At 36.6% G+C, this 14,552-nt stretch overlaps 1 protein-coding gene across 1 annotated transcript; it reads left to right on the forward strand.

Annotated features, from left to right (window-relative positions):
- The first annotated feature begins 1,555 nt into the window (after positions 1 to 1,555).
- LOC127962633 (solute carrier family 12 member 3-like) lies at positions 1,556 to 14,507 on the forward strand. Its single transcript, XM_052562253.1, has 26 exons — positions 1,556 to 1,919; positions 2,061 to 2,150; positions 3,275 to 3,350; positions 3,499 to 3,594; positions 3,774 to 3,913; positions 4,919 to 5,029; positions 5,116 to 5,227; positions 6,448 to 6,578; positions 6,673 to 6,757; positions 6,873 to 7,033; positions 7,489 to 7,596; positions 7,689 to 7,812; positions 7,902 to 8,003; positions 8,827 to 8,982; positions 9,137 to 9,236; positions 9,313 to 9,424; positions 9,530 to 9,664; positions 9,760 to 9,866; positions 10,742 to 10,824; positions 10,916 to 10,996; positions 11,344 to 11,442; positions 11,556 to 11,667; positions 11,751 to 11,837; positions 12,439 to 12,571; positions 12,655 to 12,722; positions 13,108 to 14,507. Exons 1-26 carry the CDS (start codon positions 1,671 to 1,673, stop codon positions 13,244 to 13,246), a joined length of 2,997 nt encoding a protein of 998 aa, XP_052418213.1. The 5' UTR covers positions 1,556 to 1,670; the 3' UTR covers positions 13,247 to 14,507.
- Positions 14,508 to 14,552: the final 45 nt, after the last annotated feature.

The following is a 14,552-nucleotide window of genomic DNA, read 5'->3' on the forward strand; positions in this document are numbered from 1 at the left end:
TGCTCTTCACATTCATTATATAGCTCTAAACTCTTCAACCAGGGGTCCACAGCGTTACTGCAGGGGGTCAGCCAACATAAAAACAAAACTAAAAAAGTCAAAACATTGGTAAAAACAAACAAACAAACAAAACATCAAAATCAAATATAAATATAAGCACCCTGAAACTAAATCAAGAACCCCCCCAAAAGATAATATAATATAATATTATCTGTAAAACAGTTTTAGCAAATGTTCCGCTGTTATTTCAAGACTCTGCTCCGGTGAACATGAAATGTATCTTTTTACAGCGTGTTTCTGCAGCGGTGAGAAATGTATCCACTCACTCACATTTGTGTTGATCTCTAGAACGCAATGACCAATCAGATGAGTTTAAGTTAGCATTGAGTCACCACTCGAAACTCCAGAGGGTTTCATGCTTCCAAGAGTGCAGATGGCCAGTTGCATGCTGCAAAGTTGTGGAAATGACATCCGCCAATAAATGCGTGATTCACTCCCGAAACTGTAATTGACAGTGATACTAGCACGGGAAAAAAATATGGCATGTCAACATAGATGTGCAAGATGTCAATACAGACTTTTTTTTTACAATTACTTTCCAGTTATGTATATATATATATATGTTAGGAAAAAAAAGACTTATTCTAAACAATTTTAAATGTCTCACTGTACATTGCTGTTCTTGTACATGGAACAGGTGCTTATGTATTACATTTTAACTTTACTAGAGAACCCTCAGTTTAAGTGACTTGATTTGATTCTGAACTTGAATGAATCTAAAAATAAATTGTGAAGTTTTTGTAAACTTGAAGCTCAAGTTCAAGTATATGTTTCATTTGTCCACTTACAGTAAGGTTAAAATGTGAATTTTCTTAATCATAAAATGGTTAGTTTCTATTAATATCAAAGTTTATATGCTTAATATGTCACTCTGTTTGACACATTTTGTATTGGGGGTCCCTGCTCCATGTCCTTGTCCTGAAAAACATTTCAGACCCCTGTCTTACCGGATGACAATCATCGAATGATTTGAGACATCTTGATGTCATTTCAGTCAAAGTTGGTGATATATGGAAGGAGCAAGTGTCTTATTTGAATGGAATTTTTGTCTAGGAGAATACATTAAAAACTAACTCATTCATGTCTTTTCTTTTGGACACACTTCTCTGATACAGCCAGATAAACTTTAAGCTTGCTTAAGGCTTATCCAGCTATCCAAATCAGTCATGTACGGTCATGCAAGTTTTTTTTTAGACTAGTGATAATAATCTGTAACAATGTAGTTTGTGATGCTTACTTTGAATGAAAGATATCCCAAATTAACACGTCTGAACTGTTGGAAAACAAACTATATTTGACAGATGTGAAGTGTTGAGAAACCAGTCTGTTGATGTTTCTGAAGAAGACTTCAAGCGAACACAATACAAAGAACTGCCAGTCATGGTTTTGGAGCAATTTTGTTTGTGTATGTCTAATAATGGGTGTGTGTAAGTAGGCTCAGTTAAGGTATAAAAGAAAACGCAACTCATTTTCTGACAGAAGAAGGTCTGTTCATCTACACTCCGTAGATGTGTCGGATCCGTGGATTCGTTGGATCAATCTGTGTCCTCCACTGAAACTGAAACAGGAAAGGTCGATTTCTTGTAGTTTAAAGTCCTAGAAAGTCCACAATGTCCAACTTTATTGAACGCATTAGGAACCGAATCCCGGGTCTGCGCCGTCCGGAAAACAATGGCCCACCTCAAGGAGTCGTTACCGTGGATATGGGGGAGATTGATTATGGGAAGGAGAAGGATATGAAAAAAGTGTCATTCTTCAATCCACTCGATCCCGTGCCAAAATATGACTTCTATGCCAAAGATACTTGGGCTGGACGTATAAAAAAAACCAGACCTTCACTGGATGTTCTGCGCAAACCAGTAAGTAAACTCCAGAAGTGGTCATTTGAAAGAAGTTGCATGTCTAAGTAAGCTTCTTAACACAAGTGTTTAATACGCACAAAGATTGCATTTATATGGTTTTGATTTTGTCGTTGATTCTCTGGATGTTGCTGTCAACAGCCGGAGCCTGATGATCTTCCTCCACCACCAGAGGAAGATGGACGGCCCAAAGTCAAGCTTGTTCGCTTTGGATGGGTTCTGGGAGTCATGGTGAGAAATCAACAATCATTTATGTGATTTATTAACATTTCTAGTTGTTTCTCCAATATGTTAAATGGTGAGCTACAGTAATGCTACAGTAAAGTCTGCAATAAGATTTCCAAGAAAACTGCCAGATGTCTTTCTCAGTGAACAAACATTACAGACTTATTGAGTGGGAATGTCATGTACATGTATATTTCCCACAAAATTGTTATTATCATAATGCATTTTTTTTTTCTTAATTAAAAATCAATCTCGTTTTTGGGCCGTACAATAAAATAACGTAAAATACCATATATCACTTTGGATAAAAGTGTCTGCTAAATGACTGAATGTAAATACAATATCATTCTTTGTTTTAAATAGTCATAAGTACAGTAAAAATACTGCAAAAAAAGTGCTTAACAGGGATAAATTAAATTTAAGTTCACGATACAAATCATTGCAAAGCAACTTTACAGAAATTAAGTTTCTACTGTATTTAGTGGTAGCGTATCAGTGGTTACTGTCACTTTATGTACATACTGTATGGCAGAAATGTACAGAAAAATCAATAAAAGACGAAGTCATAGATAGGATAAACACTATTAACAGCATTTATTTTATGTTGCAATCGAAGTTATAGCAAAGTTTGGTAGTGTTGTGTATTGTTCCAGGGTTAGCATCATCTGAGGTCCTCTGAGGGATTTTAATCATCTCTTGCGTAGCTAATTAGGATACATGTTTCTTACTTATCAGTGAAATTTGCCTTTTGTAAAAGCAAAATCAGTCATCTATGTGATTTGTTCAGGTCTGTTGAGTTTTTGTTTGGTTTCAGTTGTGGCATGAAACCATTCTTAGTTAGCCATTATTATACATATCAGTATACCTTCCAAATATGTGTCTCTGCATTAATTGTAATTTATTACAATCATATTTAATGAAAAGCATTATATGATATAATCAAAGATTGTACCTAAAATTTATTTTATTATTATTATTATTATTATTAACCGAAATAATTTGCTTGGAATGGAATGCCTGTTTCCTCTATTTTAAATGTGCAGTGAAATACGAACTTGGCTTGTTCTTTAAGGAATATTAAGGAAATACGTCCATGCACCACTCATGCTTTTGCTATGACTGGGTTTCAGATTCGCGCTATGTTGAACATCTGGGGAGTCATTATGTACCTGAGACTGCCGTGGATCACGTCTCAAGCCGGACTCAGTGAGTCAGTCCTCCAGCTGGTTTAATTCAGTTCAAGACACTTCATTAAATCAACTAACAGTGAAATATTTCCACCTTCTGAGAATTAAAAGTATCAAGGCCTAATCTAAAGAAATCTGACATGCCATTCTTTCATTTCTACTTGCAGTTCTGACCTACGTCATCATCTTCATGTCCATCGTCGTTACAACAATCACAGCAACGTCTGTGTCAGCTATCTCCACCAACGGGAAGATCTACTCTGGTGAGTTTAACTAATTATTCACCTTAAAAACTGCAACAAATTTTAAGTAAATAAGACATTTAGCTTCATGTTGGTAATTTTTCTTAAACACATTTAGTGAAGTGTATCATTTCAACAAGCAAAGCCAATTTGTTAAGTTAAACCAGCACTGGGAGGTTCATCTGTGATCTTTCCTCCAGGTGGCACGTACTTCATGATCTCTCGGAGTCTGGGTCCGGAGCTCGGAGCACCCATCGGTTTGCTCTTTGCGTTCGCCAACGCTATTGCCTGTGCGCTCCACACCGTGGGGTTTGCAGAGACCGTCAGAGATCTTCTCAAAGTGAGACATGAACACATTGTTGGGCTTGTGGGAAATTCAGAAAGCAAAACACACACACAACAACACTACACTTTTAAAACACGAAATCCATTAAAATAGTTACATCATTTGACAGCATGATGATGGAGATTAAGAGTGACTCCTCATTCTTTATAAATTTGATTTGGTTGCTTGAACAAGTATATACAAAGATCAGGTGTGTTCTCAGACTTTTTAATGCAAAGTTTCTAAGAAGAACACAAAAGTACTGAAATACAATTTACATGTCCTTTCAGGGGCGCCAATATTTTTGGTCAGTTTTCCCAAAAAGCAAAGACCAAAGTTAAAGGGGTCATGAACTGCCTTTGTTTTTGTTTGTTCTGTTCTTGCGTGGTCTATTTATAATGTAATCAAGGTTTTTACATAAAAAAAACATAATAATTTAGATGTAATAGGCTATTTTCTGTCCTGTTTTAAAACCCCTGCCCTCATCAGAACGCTCTGTTTGAATAAGCGTGGATGATTGTAAACACAGAAGAAAATGACCACTGCTATGATTGGCTAATATTATGTCTAAGAGCATACATTCAACAAAGATGGAAACTGCTGTGATTTAGATTCAAAATTCTTAAGATTTATCAAGCAAAATATAAAACATAGACCTGCTTTCGTCCCTCTCTTTAATTACACTACATGAGCAAATTTGGGGGCGGGGCTAAACAGGCAGTGATGTAGACAGGCATTGATCTTCTGTGGAGGCGGAGCTTATCAACACTATTACATCATAGATCAGAACATTCATTTGATAAGAATGCCTTCAGTATAAGCTGTTTTTGACCAATGAGAAACTGTTGAGCTCTGAAACTTACCAGATGTTTTATAAGACAATGACCTCTTATATGTCAAAAGATCAAGGGAATTTTGGTTTCTCAGTTCATGATCCATTTAAATGTGGAAAAATAAATAAAAGTAAATTATAGTAACTACAGTTGAGCTCCAAGTGAACTGACGACAAAATCTTCTCAGGACTTTAAATCTCAGATGGTGGACGATGTCAATGATGTGAGGATCATTGGGGCAGTTACTGTCGTTGTTCTCCTCTGCATTACATTTGCTGGAATGGCTTGGGAGGCGAAGGTATGTTCCTCTTTTCCTGCTTTCGCAAATTTCCCAATATTGCTTCTTTTAACACAACTGTTTGCTTGGTTTTCACTCCACCACAGGCTCAGATCCTGTTCTTCATCGCCATCATGCTGTCCTTAATTAATTATTTTGTGGGGACAGTCATTCCTACCAACACAGAAAAGGAGTCTGTGGGATTTTTCGGATACCGTGGTGAGTACACGAGATCCTGATCTAATAAGACTATGAGTGCACATATTTGAGTGATTCTATAATTGGTGAAACATTTAGCATTGCAGAAAGTTAGGATTTTTTATTATTATTATTATTATTATTACTGAAAACATATTTTAATTTTAACAATTCAATGCTTGCCAAACACAAGTTACTTCCTTTTTTTTTTCTATTTATGAAAAAAGAAAAAAGCAGATGGCTTTATGGTATTGTTTGTCAACTCTGTTACAGACAAATTGTCCAATGTGTAGAAAAAACAATAAATCATAACAGGAAAAATTATTCTTGTTTTATTAGACAATCATTCCATCACTTGAAACTGAGATAATATTTCACCTATGCATACCTTAAAAATTAAATAAAAATACCCATGTCTGCACATAACTGTCTATAAACAATATCCAGTTTTTAAAAAAGAAACGTTATCAAAATATTATAAGGGTGGAAATTAAATCAGTAATGCTTATTCAATTTTAAACAGCTATTTGTTTGTGTTTGTGTGAAAATATTTCATAAACAGAGCTTACTCTTTAAGTAAAAGAGTTGTAAAGTAACAGAATTGTCCAATGGACTCTCAGTTCTGTTACTGCAATGTCAGCCTGGTTACTCTACCTTGGTAACAGAGTTTGACGGTAACAGAATTGACAATTTTCTTAATTTTTTTGCCAAAAACTCCACTTGCTAGCATAAATGCTAAGAGCACATGGCACTACTGAAATTATGATTAAAAGATGTTTAAACAACACAAAGTGTGATCAATGAAAAAAAAAAAAAATCCTTTTAAAACTGTGGTAATATATAATGTTACATTAATGGTAAATTACTCTTTAGGGCTTTTATAAATAAAATGAATTAAGTATTTCCAAAAGAAAAGTACAATACACTATTTTGATTACAGAGTGATACATGATGGAAAAAATGCACTGTCTAATTCAGACAACAAGAAATCATGATTTTTCAGCTATTTAAGACATTTTTTGCACCCCCCCCCCACCTTGTAATTCATAACAATGAGTAACACAGTATTAAAATAATGAGAAATATAACCATATAAAAAAAAAACAACAACAACAACTTCGGACACTAAATGTACCTGCAGCGATAGAATCACTCATATGTGATCTGATTTAGATATAGATTAGAAACAATAGCAAGGGCTTGGGGAAGGAGCAGCAAAACCCACAGTTTTCTTCTTCCAGGTGACATTTTCGTGGAGAATCTGCTGCCTTCTTACCGAGGCCCAAATGGATATTTCTTCAGGTTGTTCGCCATCTTCTTTCCAGCCGCCACAGGAATTCTGTCTGGAGTCAACATCTGTGGAGATCTCAAGGTTATTTTATTTTTTGCAGATGAAGCATTTAAAGAATGTAATTCAAAGCGACTTTAAAGCTCTAAGCGATGTGGGTATTTGCATGTTATTCCAGGATCCGACTGGTGGGATTCCTAAAGGGACCCTGCTGGCCATACTCTGGACCACCTTGAGCTATTTACTGATCTCAATCACATGTGGTGAGACTAGACATTCTGTTGTATTGTGTTGCATTAGAAACACTTATGAAATTAAAGAAAATATGTCTTGTTTGGCGAAAGGCTCACCAAAGCAATTTCCTCTCTTCTTTCTCAGCTGCAACTGTTGTAAGAGACGCCTCTGGGAATGTGAACGATAGTTTGGCCCTCAAAAATTTCACCACCCAGTGCAGTGGCCTGGGCTGTAAATTAGGCTGGAATTTTGACCGGTGTGAACAGAACCGCACATGTAGCCATGGACTGGCAAACAACTTGAGGGTGAGTGCATCGGCCCTGTTGATTAATCAATGAAACTCCCTTTTTCACTCCTGTTTCACTAGGACATCGGAATGCATCGATAATTATTGCATTTTAACTTTGTGGGTGATATTTAATTGAAAGCCATATAACCACATCTCTTTAATTTAATCACAATATGCATGCACTCACTCTTAATTTTATACCCAAACAATGTTATTTTAGTAAAACTTATATATATATATTATAGCTTTTATTAATATTTTAAATTAGTTTTTGTCTGCCTTTTTTTCAACTTGTAATAATTGTTACTTGATTCATATCTCAAAGCACAGACCCAAGTGAAAATATGAATATTTTACTGTGTGCTTTTTACGTAAGTTTGTTGAACACTTATGACTGTGAAGTGATGTGGATGTATATGTGGATGGATATAAGGGATGATGATAGAAGAATGATTTCTGTTTTTCCTCCAGATTCTTACCACTGTTTCAGGATGGGGGATTTTGATCACCATTGGTGTCTTTGCTGCCACCTTGTCATCGGCGCTGGGTTTCCTGGTGTCTGCTCCCAAAATTTTTCAGGTAAAAGAGTTTTATTTAAATTTTATTATTGTTCATCCAACATGCAGTGAAATATAACAGGTTATAAAAATATAGAGTGTTTTTTGTTCCAGTGTTTGTGTAAGGATAACATCTACCCCTTCATCGGCTTCTTCGGAAAAGGCTACGGGAAAAACAACGAACCTCTACGAGGCTACTGTCTCATGTTTAGCATCGCTATGGCTTTCATCCTCATCGGTGAGTCCTGGATCTCCTCCAGATCAGAGGATCAGAAGTGTCTCTCTCTGAGGACACTTTAATGTTTGGTCTCATGTTGATGTTTTCAGGTGACCTGAACACAATCGCTCCTCTGATCTCCAACTTCTTCCTCTGCTCTTATGGCCTCATCAACTTCAGCACCTTCCATGCATCAATCACTCAATCACCAGGTGAGAACCTGATTATCAGCATCATCCTTGTCACAATGTGCTAATGATAGGTATCCAAAGGAAGTGTAAGCATAATTATTAGGCAAATTGATATTCTGATCATAATTATGCACATCTGAATGTAAGGTGTTTATACAAAATGTGGTTTGGATTTGTTAAAATGTGCTTGGAAAAACAATGATAAAATATCGACCTGCTTATGATACCTGAATTATGCTTGCACTGTAATTTGATTAGTAATAAATGGATGCAAATAAAGATCTAAAAGTCTTCATTGAGGGTTTGACAATTGGTTGTAAAATATGCTTTATTCCATTTATGTCATGGCTTCCTCACACTTAATCTATGGGCACTCTCAGTTTCTGTAAATAAACAAAGTAACTACAATTGAAAGTGTTACACTTTATTTTAAGCTGTCCTTGTAAGTGTAATTATAGATTGAAGTACTCAGTAATAATAATTAACTACATGTACTGTACTTACTACATGGTTAGGGTTAGGATAAGGGTTTGGCTTAGAGTGATTGCATGTATAATTATGCATAATGTATTTGTTATTCTAATAGTAAGTATATAACATGTATAACAAGGGCACCTTAAAATAAAGTGTTAGGAGAAAACAAAAACAAAAAATGGGCTACCTTTGAGGTCCTTCAAGCTCAAGTTTCTGAAAAGGGGACATAAAATAAGCTTGCTATACTGTAATAGATGCAGCCTTATTATTGATTAATGTAATGTATGATGTCCTAAGAAGAATAGGAAAAAAGAAAGGAAGCAATCAGTTTTTGAGGGGGTGATGAAGTAATAGCTGTTTTATCTTGTAGGTTGGAGGCCGGAGTATCATTTCTATTCTCCATGGACATCTCTGTTTGGGTCAATCTTGTCATTCGTCCTCATGTTTCTGTTCACATGGTGGGCCGCTCTCGTCACTTTCTGTATCATGCTCTTCCTCCTTGGCTACGTTAGTTATACAAAACCTAGTGAGTGTCACGCTTTACTAGCTCAGCATTTTTAATGATCTATTTCAGTAACAAAATAAATACAACTATTTTTTATCAAATGGATTTTTAATATATTTATAAAACACCCTCGTCTGACACCCTTGTTTTCCATCTTGTCTGATTGTGTATTCAGAGATAAACTGGGGCACGTCTTATCAGGCGGGTTTCTACAACATGGCTTTGTCCTTCTCGATGGCTCTGACTGGTGTTGAAGACCATGTCAAAAACTTCAGGTTAAGATTATCAGCAAACTGTCCTTTTCAGCTCACGATATACAGCAGCCGCTCACATATAAACAATTTCTCTTAGGCCTCAGTGTCTTGTTCTGACCGGTCCTCCTAACACTCGTCCCGCTCTCGTGGACTTTGTGGCTACTTTCACCAAAAACACCAGCCTGATGATCTGTGGGAACATTATCATGGTATATGACATTCATCTTATACAGATAAACTTGACAGCATCCTTGCTACATAAAATCATTTATTTCAAAACTTGAGATGGTGTTTTCTTGCTCTTTTTCTCTCAGGAGGATGAGAAGTCCAGTTTCCCGCAGCACAGCACTGATATGTTGGTGGACTGGCTCAATCAGAGGAAAGTTCGTTCTTTCTACACGTCCTTCAACGCTGACAGTCTGAAAGAGGGCGCACATAATCTCATGCAGGTACCACCATCGCTAGCTTCAGATCTGCTAGCTTTCTTCTTGTCATCTTGTTCTTCTCACACAGTCTTTGCTCTTCTTATCAATGGTCTGTCTAGGCTTCAGGTCTCGGTAAACTGAGGCCCAACACTCTGGTTTTAGGATACAAGATGAACTGGCAGGAATGTAAACTGGAGAGCTTACAGGACTACGTCAACACCGTCAGGTGAGCTGCTGTCTCCGTTCACATTTATCAGAATCAGAATCAGAAAGAGCTTTATTGCCAAGTGTTTTTACACACAAATTTGTCTTGGTGTCAGGAGCTTCAAGTGCAGAAGATACAGAGATACATATAATTTAAGGAAATGAAAAGAAAGAAATATAGCAGTATTAATAAATAGAATATACAATACATGAATGCAATACTAGCTATGTGGTAATACAAATATAAAGAAAATAGAATTATGAACATTGATGTGCAAATGTGCTATTTTACCGATAATCATTTTTTGAGAAGTTAGGTTTAATAGAAAAAAAGCCTAGTTCTTTTATAAAACTCTAGATGGCGCAGGATGATGGGTCTTAACATGACTGCAGTTCAACGACTTGGTAGAAACTGATTGGTTCATGTCGCATATGCAGCCAATAAGCTTCCTGCTTTACATTTAAATGGCTGGTTAACATCCACTTGCAGAGTTTCTCTGAAACCCTCCACCTTCCCCAGCTCCACCTGTGTAGATCTGCTACGGGTTATTTTATAGCAGCATGTTTTAAATACTCACTGCACCGTATCTCCGCTAGCATTGGCAGTCGCAAATTCATGTAGCAGCAATAATCTACAACGACTGAAATAACAAACATTAACAGCAGGGTAGCAGACCTATTCCACCAAGACCAAATACATTAAAACTGTCATTTCCATTAACATGCTAAAATATTCTGAGAGTTGTCATGATAGAAAATGATACTTATTAGATTAACACTTTTGAGAAGTTATGTACGCAAGTAGTCCTGAGATGTTGTGTATTGTTCAGGTGAAATACGGAATGTTTTTTTGGTTGCACTTTTTTCTTTGTATTTTGATAAATGTTTTTCTTACAGCAATGCATTCGACTCCAGCTACGGCATTGCGATTCTGAGAATGATGGATGGATTGGATATAACAGATAATTTGCATAGTGCAGGTGTGTGCTTTATACAGTATGATGCCCAGAAAATTGATTGACATTAGAGTCATTAAACCAAGTCTTATATGGGTTTGTTTTTTTGTTGAAGTCGAATCATCTGCAATTGACAATCCGGCATTCGACGCAGAGGAAGCCCAATACGAAAAGGATGAGAGCGACCGGAATTCAGGTGAATCATGCATCTGAGCTCTTATTTATTGTGCACTTTTACTTCTTTGACACTGTTAGTGAAGTGATTTGATACCAAATTAAAAACCCTGAATGGATATGCCAACAGAAAAAAGCTTTATTAGTTACCCTCAAAACGGTAATGCAATTTTCTAAAGAAGTTGGAAGAATAAAAATCATTTAAATATTTAATCAGGCAGAATTAATTTATTATAATCAGCAAAGCTGCACATGGAATGTGAACTGTACATAGAATTATTTTTCCAACCAAGCTTCATTTGGTTCGATTTGACCATGGACCTCAAAAACTCCTTTTTTGAAACTTTTCCTTTTTCATTCCCCATCCAGATATTTCTGATGATGGCTCGGACGAGCAGGTCAGATCGGTGTTTCAGACGAAACAAGGCAGGAAGAGCATCGACATCTACTGGATCTCTGATGATGGAGGTGAGAATTATATTTAAACTCCTTGCACCCATTGGTTCTTAATGGTCTGGGCTGGGACTGGTTTTGATATCTCTAAAAATGTCTCACCGTGAAGCATCATTGCTCTCTTTCAGGTCTGACTCTTTTAGTGCCTTATTTGTTGACCAGAAGAAACCGCTGGAAAAAGACCAAACTCAGAGTGTTTATCTTAGGAGACCCCGAGAGCGTAAAGGAAGACCGTAAAGAGTGAGTTGATCATTGTCATCATCATTTTTGTAACTATTCTGTTGTTTTGATCTGCAGACAAGTCAGCGTGTTTCTCATTTCAGCATGAAGATGCTGCTTAAGAGATTCCGGCTAGAGATCGAGGACGTCGTCATAATAACAGACGTGGATAAACCTCCTCTAGCGAAAAAGTAAGAAATGGGCACAAACATGCTCATGAACATGAATAAAAAAATTTAAAAAAAAACATACATGTTGTTGTGCTGCGTTCAAGTCCTCCTGGGAAGTTCGTACTTACAACTTGAAAAGTTATAATTACAATGTTGAGTGCGTTAAAGTTTAGTCGTAAGAAGATGGCAGTGTACTTTCTTCAAATTAATTACAATAAAAAACAAAAGGGTTTGTTAACTCTGCTTATAGAAAATGAAAAGCAAATAATTTGCATCAGGTGTTTTTTTTTTTAATTTTTAATTGTTTAAAATAATTTATGAAGCCACTTTAATCTGTATAGCCTAAAAAATGTATCAATTATTATACTGCAATCCTGTCTATCAATTTGAACAAAAAAAAATTACTGTCAACAACAGACGTTGCATCCATCGATTCATTGCTTCTGTCATGTTCCTCATTGACCCGCCCCAAACTCGGAAACTCTGAGCATAAAGAAAATTCAGAGTTTCCCACTCGTAGTTATGACTTTGTGTGCATTTAACTCGTAAATACGATGCATCCGATATGACTTGAACGTACCATAAGTAACTGTAGTGCTTTTCTTCCTCTCTGTTCCTGTAGTTTGCAGCGGTACGAGGAATCCATCGCCCCCTTCAGGCTGAGTGAAGAACAGGCCATAGGAGACGTACAGGAGCTCAAGAGACTGAGTCCATGGAAAGTGTCTGACAAAGACCTGGAGGCCATAAAACCAAAGGTGTGTGTGTGTTTGCAAGGATGGGGGGTTTTGAACAAATGCAATGCATCAGTTAAACAGAATGACCCTGTATTCATGCTCAGATCGAGAGGACGCTGCGACTAAACGAGATCATCAAGAAGAACTCTGTCAACGCGGCTCTGGTTGCAATGTGAGTACTTAGACTAGCTGACTTGAAAGTGTCTCAAAGTGAGTTCAAATGAGTGACATCACAAAAACTGATCATCATTTTCAACATGTTCAGGATTTTGAGAGCATGCTTAACCAATACGAGTACTTTGGTAACCCAGAGAGATGGATGGCCATCTTTACTAACCAATTAGCACCTGATACTAGTTCTAAACAAAATAAGTTAGGAAATGAATAAAATAAAATCAGACAAACAGCAAAGACAAAAGAAAACATACAAGAATGCTTGAGCATTCAAACAGAAAACTTTAGATAAAAGGGCCTCGAGATCAAAACAAATTCAGTCAAGTGTGTCCAAACTTTTGGATGGTAGATAATGTGTGTGTGTGTGCGTGTGTGTGCTTCAGTTCTCTTCCAGTCCCTGATGTCACCTGTCCTAGTTCTCTCTATATGGCCTGGCTGGACGCTCTGAGCTACGGTATCCACTGTCCTGCCCTGCTCATACGAGGAAACCAGGAGAACTGCATGACCTTCTACTGCCAGTAAAACACTCGCATTAATGTGCCTGATCATCCTTAAACATATTTATTACTGCATATTACTTGCAATTTAAGGATGCTGAACCTTGTTGTACTGAAATAAGCTGCTTAATCCTCTCGAGCATTGACTGTATTACTACGAATGCATATTTATCTCACATGCTTGTATCTTTGAGGATGATACAGGTCAAACAGATTCGGTAGAAAAGATAGAATAGAGATACAGTAGAAACGCAGTAGAGTTAGGCTGGTGGAGGGAAGTGCTTTTTCTGCTCTCAGGATCTTCATTTCAGGGTAGAACTTTCATGCAGTTTGAGTCAACACATGTGTTATATTATGTGTAATATTATTACGTTATTATTATGAATCGCAAGTATGCTTTCTATCTGCTTATGAATGTGAAAAATAAAAATTAGCACCATATCTCTAAAGACTTAATATATGAATTTTGCTTCTCAGTGGCCTCAAAATTGTTTAGGGTTAAGGAAAGGACATGTGGAGATGTATGGTGTCCCATTCCTTGAAACTGTGCTCTGCATTTAAGCCATCTAAGTGCTCACAAATAAAAGTGAGTAGTGAAAAAACACAACCGGAGCAGTGGGCAGCCAATGCTGCAGGGTCCGAAAAAAGGAAAGGTTTCATGTGATTTTTAGCAAATGGTGGTGGTTCACCGTCCATCATTGGAACCAGGACCAGATATTTGCACAAAGGTATTCTAGCCCTGTGACCTATGGTCACACTTCTAAGGGCCACAATTACAATAAGAAGAAATAAATTGCTTTTTATTCTATGGGTTACCTACAATAACCAAAGAACAAAAACCAAAAAGACATTCAGCAAGCAATTAACAAATATTAGGGTGGCAAACTATTGTCATGTTTTTCCAATGAAATTAAGTTTTAACTAATCACTTTTCTCTCCCAATATCTCATACACAAATGCACACACATACAGTAGAGACTCACAGACTTCAAATGAGATTTGGAGGTGGTACGGAGGTGGTAACATTGCTATTTTTAAGTTGATAAACTTGCATATTTGCTACTAATGGCTTTAGAGAACACTGTAATGAATTTCATAAACATTTATGTTCAATGCTTTTCACTTCTGCACAAAAACCCCCTCCTAAATGTTATTTTTAGTATAAAAATAAAATATTAAAAATGAATGCATGGCTTATGTGATCAAAAATTCAAAAGAAAGTTTCAGGACCCCCTCAGCTGTGTCATCTCATTTAAGAAGAGAGGTGTGAAAGTTATTTAGTTTGATATCCAGTATTTATTTTGGGTGTTTGGAAATTAATCCATCTCAAA

This window comes from Carassius gibelio, chromosome B7 (assembly GCF_023724105.1).
Source record: "Carassius gibelio isolate Cgi1373 ecotype wild population from Czech Republic chromosome B7, carGib1.2-hapl.c, whole genome shotgun sequence".
NCBI classification, from domain to species: domain Eukaryota; kingdom Metazoa; phylum Chordata; class Actinopteri; order Cypriniformes; family Cyprinidae; genus Carassius; species Carassius gibelio.